The 5,546-nt window shown below is 41.1% G+C and overlaps 1 protein-coding gene across 1 annotated transcript; it reads left to right on the forward strand.

Moving 5' to 3' along the window:
• Positions 1 to 271: 271 nt before the first annotated feature.
• LOC102560398 (olfactory receptor 8S1-like) lies at positions 272 to 1,243 on the forward strand. The gene has a single exon (XM_006268517.3). It carries the CDS (start codon positions 272 to 274, stop codon positions 1,241 to 1,243), a length of 972 nt encoding a protein of 323 aa, XP_006268579.3.
• The last annotated feature ends 4,303 nt before the right edge of the window (positions 1,244 to 5,546 follow it).

Consider the following 5,546-nt stretch of genomic DNA (forward strand, 5'->3'; position numbering starts at 1 on the left):
CAGAATACAAAGGCCAGACTGAGTTTGGATATTTGGAACCTCAATGGCTATAATCATATGTGCATACAGGCATCAAACCTGGGTTTCCTAGCACATTGAGATTGGAAAAATCAGGGAGCTATTCTTTTTTAACTGGAAGTAAAAACAAATTATTTAAAAGTGAGATTTCTGGTGAGGTAGAAACCTGCTTCTCAGCAGTTAAAAAATGTCACCTCATTCATCTGTCTAGCTCTGTTTCTCTTCACCTCATGTACATTCTTTGACTGTCGTTATGATAATTCCTCTTCTTACAGGTCACTCTCTGAGAATGGGAAACCAAACCACTGTGACTGAGTTTATTCTCTTGGGACTTTCCAGTGATCCACAGCTCCAAATTGTAATGTTCTTTGTGTTTTTGGTGATATACATAATCACTCTAGCAGGGAACACAGTCATCATGCTGGTGATAAGAGCTCATTCTCAGCTTCATACCCCCATGTACTTCTTCCTGTCTCATCTATCCTTTGTTGACATCTGCTATTCCTCAGTCACCATCCCCAAGATCTTGGTGAATTTACTAACAATGAATAAAACTATTTCCGTCAATGCTTGCTTTACCCAGATGTTTTTCATTTTTTTTTCAGCTAGTTGTGAAAGTTTAATCCTCTCAGCAATGGCTTATGACCGTTATGCTGCCATATGTGATCCCCTGCATTATGTGGGAACAATGAACAAAAGAGTGTGCAGGCAGCTGGTGGGTGGTTCCTGGACAATAAGTATTATGCATTCACTGCTCAACACAATTCCTGTATTACAGCTGGAGTTCTGTGGGCCAAATGAAATTCGGCATTTTAGCTGTGAGCTTCCCCAAATACTAACGCTTTCCTGCACTGAGACACTTGCCAACAAAATAGCCCTTCTTTCTTCTGTTCTGGTCATTGGTTTAGGCAGCTTCCTTCTCATGCTTGTTTCCTATATCCATATAATCTCCACCATCCTGAGGATACGTTCTGCAGAAGGCAGAAGAAAAGCCTTCTCCACCTGCAGCTCCCACCTCATTGTGGTAACTTTACTGTATGTAACAGCCCTTGTCCAGTACATGAAATCCAGCTATGTTTCATCATTGGTCCTAGATCAAGTTTTTTCCATCCAGTACAGTATCTTAACCCCCATGTTAAACCCCATCATCTATAGTCTGAAAAGCAAAGAAGTAAAAATAGCTCTTGGTAGAATATTAAAACGATCAAGTTCTCAAAGTATTTAAACTGATTTTACAATTCTGAATAATTGAGTAAGCTTAACTATATATAATTTAAAAAATAATATTATTGCATGTAGACTTTTTGGGTGTTTTGAATTCATGTACCTGAATGATACTGGAAAACAAATGTCAATAAATATCATCGTAAAAACTATCCTGGGTTGTAGGTGCCATTGAATGTATAATTATCAAGGAAAGAAAAACACTACAAGGATTTTGTCTAGACTTTGAAAACAGGCTGTGCTTGGGTCAAGTTAAGCTATGACAGCTCTGCCCACCCAAAAATGGCTGCGTATAGATTTTCTGGCATATGTCGGTAATAAGATTTAACACATGTCCTCCTTGAAATGGTGCTTAGAAGCTTAAGAGCTGAGATTATTTTGACATTAAATGGGTAGTGAACACTGCAGACATAAGGGTCCTTTATGACATGCCTTGTATATCGTATGATGGGATTTCCATACATGAGAGACAGGCAGGTAGAAGAGATTGGAGAAGAAGGAAGACTTCAAACAGTTGACTAATTAATTCAAGACACATGACTATTCCCTGAATCTTCACTTGTTAGAATAAAAGATCATATTTTGATCCAGTGGCTTATCAACAATCCTATCCTCCATGAAAGACCATTCAAGAAGTTTGGTAATCCAATTCAATTGCCTTTAAAAATCAGCAGAGAGTACCTCATCCCTGAGATCCTTAAGGAAGCTCATTGTATATCCTATCAGGCTGTGATTCTGGCAACTGAATCAGGGGGGAAACAATGAGAAGAGGTGGACTTTGTAAAACATGAGTGCAAAGAACTGGAAAGCAAATTGTAATCACTTTGTAAATGCGCACTGCATCATCTAGACCCAGTTCTTTGCATAATAACAAAAACAAAAGCTGGACTATCTTTCTGGAGCCTACAGAAACCTTTCAGAGATATGAAAGACATTTGGGTAAGAACTTAGACCCAAGTAAATGAAGAGTAACTCTCTTGAAATAAAGACCTGGGGAAGTTAGAATGCAGTAAAGTAGCGTTCACTATTGTTTATTGTAATACCATCATACATTCAAAACTCTAATCCATTATATTAAAAGTAGATTGATTAGTTCTGTAAAATACCATCAGCAACAAGCGACATACAGTATATACTATGTGTTAAACCCTTGTTAATTTGACATGCATGAATGACATACACAAATCCGTGTAACTTCAATTACTGGTACTTACACACAGTCTCCATTTCAATTACTGGTACTTACACACAGTCTCCATCTGTTTCACTAGATAGCTAGACAGACAGGCAAGGTGTGCACAAGAAATCACATTAAAGTGAGTGAATATAAATTTGGAATGTATTACAGGGGAGATGAGAGCTAATAGCTGTTCAAATGCTCTGATTGCTTCTTGCTAAGTGAATGCTAAACCAGAAAAGTATAGCCCCATTTCATTTGAGTGTAAGCTGCTGTGATTTACTTTCCTTTTATGAAGAGATTCTTTTACACATACAAACACTTATAGCATGTCATTTGTGCTGCGATAGATTCTCACCTGTCCTTAACTTGTTTTGATTGCATGTCTACATGACATATTTCTTCCCTCTTTCCTCCTATAGAAAATAATCCAGTTGTGCCTCCAGCAATCATTAGATTGGTGCCAGTACTCTTAAGATGCACTCTGTCCATACATACGGAATATCAGAGCTCTTGTGTGCAAAAATGATCATGCATTCATGGTTCCTTTAACCAAAAATAAACTTGTACTGAAATAATGGTCTGTGATGGGTCAATGTTACACATTGTCGTTGTTTTAAACTCTTAAGTATTTTAATGAATTAATCCTCAAAACAGCTGTGCAAGGAAGGGCCACATATCTCTTTATGAGCTGGGAAAAAAAGCACAACCCCCCCCCCCCCAACAAACCTGTGGCAGAGAAAGAAGGGCCAAACTTTGAATAGGACAGAGGCACATTCCATTGAAATCAATGGGACTTAGGCACCTAAAAGAAATTCCCACTATGGACCTGATCCTCTGGTGAAGTCTACATAGTTGTGTCTAGGGTCAGTTCTTGAGGACTTGATCCATCTGACTACAGCTACATAATCTTGGGTCTATCTTAGACAACCTGTTCCTGATCCAGGATTCTGTACAGTTGCCAGGTAGGGATGCCATGCCCCTTGATTTGCCAGAGATTTATGACTAAATGGATTCTTAGTCTTTCCTGGGCAATATGTAACTGTTTGGCTTCATCTTCCATTTTATGGGGTTCCTCCAAGTGCTCTACATATCTCTGTAGTTGCTACACAACTCTGGTTAGGCTCAATTGAGTCCTGAATGAATCTCTGCCCTTTGGTCAAAGCATTTTTTAGGCCAGATGTCTATCAGGATCATTGATCCCTTTTTCCACTTTCCTGCAAGAAGATAAAGGGGATGATGCTCCAGGAGCACGGCTTACAACTGGACCTGTTGGTGTTTGCTGATGATATACTCCTCATGATTAAGGACACAGGAGACGTATAGAGGACACCAAAGCCATGTATATTGTCCAACCTGTTTTCCATGAGTTAACTGAGCCAGGGGGTGACCAGTTCATGGCCATTCAGTCCACAGGTTACCAAAGTGGAAGACAATGTCAAGCCAGGTCTCAGTCTAAGTCTGACATAACAAACCAAAGACAGATATGAGGTTGTGGCAGCACAATTAGTTGATCCATGTCAGGAAGTTCAAGATAGGAACAATCAAGAATAAGCATAGAGCCACAAACTAGAAGCTCAGAGGCCGGAGTCAGGTTTAGGAGTTCCAAGCAAGCCAGGGGCACGGCAAGGTGGTTTCCCAGACAGCAATCTTCTGTTTGCATTGCAACAACAAGATCTGCCATAGCCACTGAAAGTGGTGACCATCTAGTGAAGTCTCTTCTCTACATCCTTGACCTGAACTTACAGAATCTGGGCATCCTCTCATTGCACTTGTGAATGGTCCTGATGTAGCAAGAAACCCTTTTGTCTGCCCCCTTCTCAAATGTGAAGCTCCTCCATATGGCAAAAGCCCCTCTTTTAGTAGTTTGCCCCTTTTAGGGATGCTTTCTTTTCTATCTTTTCTCCTTTCCTCTCTCTTTCTTTTATCATATCCTTATTATTTTTATATAAAGGTGTATTTGTAGTGAAAAATAAAGTACATTTGTAAAAGCATCTACAAGCTCTAAGTTTAGAAGTAAGTTGTACCATGTAACAATGTTAGGAAGAGCAGAAATCTCTGTTTGGAGCAGGTTCCTGAATGAATCATGGTTGATTGTGTAACACAGTAGCTAGTCTGGATAAGCATGTTAATGAGTGGCAATTAGCACCTACAAAATCAGAGACCAAGGAGAGGAAAGAATCAATAAAGAGCCAGGAATTCCCAGAAACTTCATTGTTAAAGGTACGGAAGCCCCCGTTTGAACTAATCAACACTGGAATCAGACTCTTGGGGCCGAAATACCCCCTGACCAACCACTTCCAGAGCTCTATTCAGCATGGCATTGAATCAATCAAAATTCATCAATGGACCTCTGAGACTGCACGTATGTGCGGACATGACCCCTGGGGCTGACAGCTGCTATCCAGCAGCTACCAAGAGGGACGTCCCTCAGGGTCAATGACCCATGGATTGGGTAAGCCCAAGAATTGGGGAGTCACCAAAGTCTGCCAGAGAGGGATAAAAGGCAGTGACAAATGACCCACAGTGGCACCCTCTTTGACCTGACCAGCACCCTGCCTGCCTAGCCAGAAGGACCAGCTGGTGACCCCCTTCTGCAGCAACATTGCACTGAAAGAAGCCACGACTGGCCATCGACGGCAGACTCCAGTGCTTGGGGATAGGTCAATCTTGACACCAGTGGTTAGTGTTCAGAGCTAGCTACTGTGAGTGTGTGTGCGCACGTATGAATGTGTGTGTGTTTGAGGGGATCAGCACCAAGGTTTATGGTCTGACTTTTGAATCTGTCCAATAAAGTAGAATTTTATGATGATCCTGTGAGTTGGTGCTTTGTAGCCAACAGTGTCAGGTGTCAGTGTAATCAGAAACTTCCTGGACTAAAATCAGGGACACCAAGCAGAGTTTACATTACTTGACTGGCCATGGGATAGGGGTCTTCACCCACAATCCAGTCTCCCATTTTGAATGTGTCTACCCACTCCTAACCTTTAAGCTTCTTCAGCTTACCATTCAATTTTTCCCTCACACATGTCCCTGGGTCCTTCCTGCACACCCCTGCAGTAATTGGCCACCATCCAACCAGCATGCACTAAATGTGTCCCATAACTTTTTGTTCCTGACCCTTGTG

The sequence above is a fragment of the Alligator mississippiensis genome, chromosome 7 (assembly GCF_030867095.1).
Source record: "Alligator mississippiensis isolate rAllMis1 chromosome 7, rAllMis1, whole genome shotgun sequence".
Taxonomy (NCBI): Eukaryota; Metazoa; Chordata; order Crocodylia; family Alligatoridae; genus Alligator; species Alligator mississippiensis.

Coding starts and splice junctions, on each gene's coding strand:
- LOC102560398 (XM_006268517.3), top strand. CDS start 272: ATGATAATTCCTCTTCTTACAGGTCACTCTCTGAGAATGGGAAACCAA.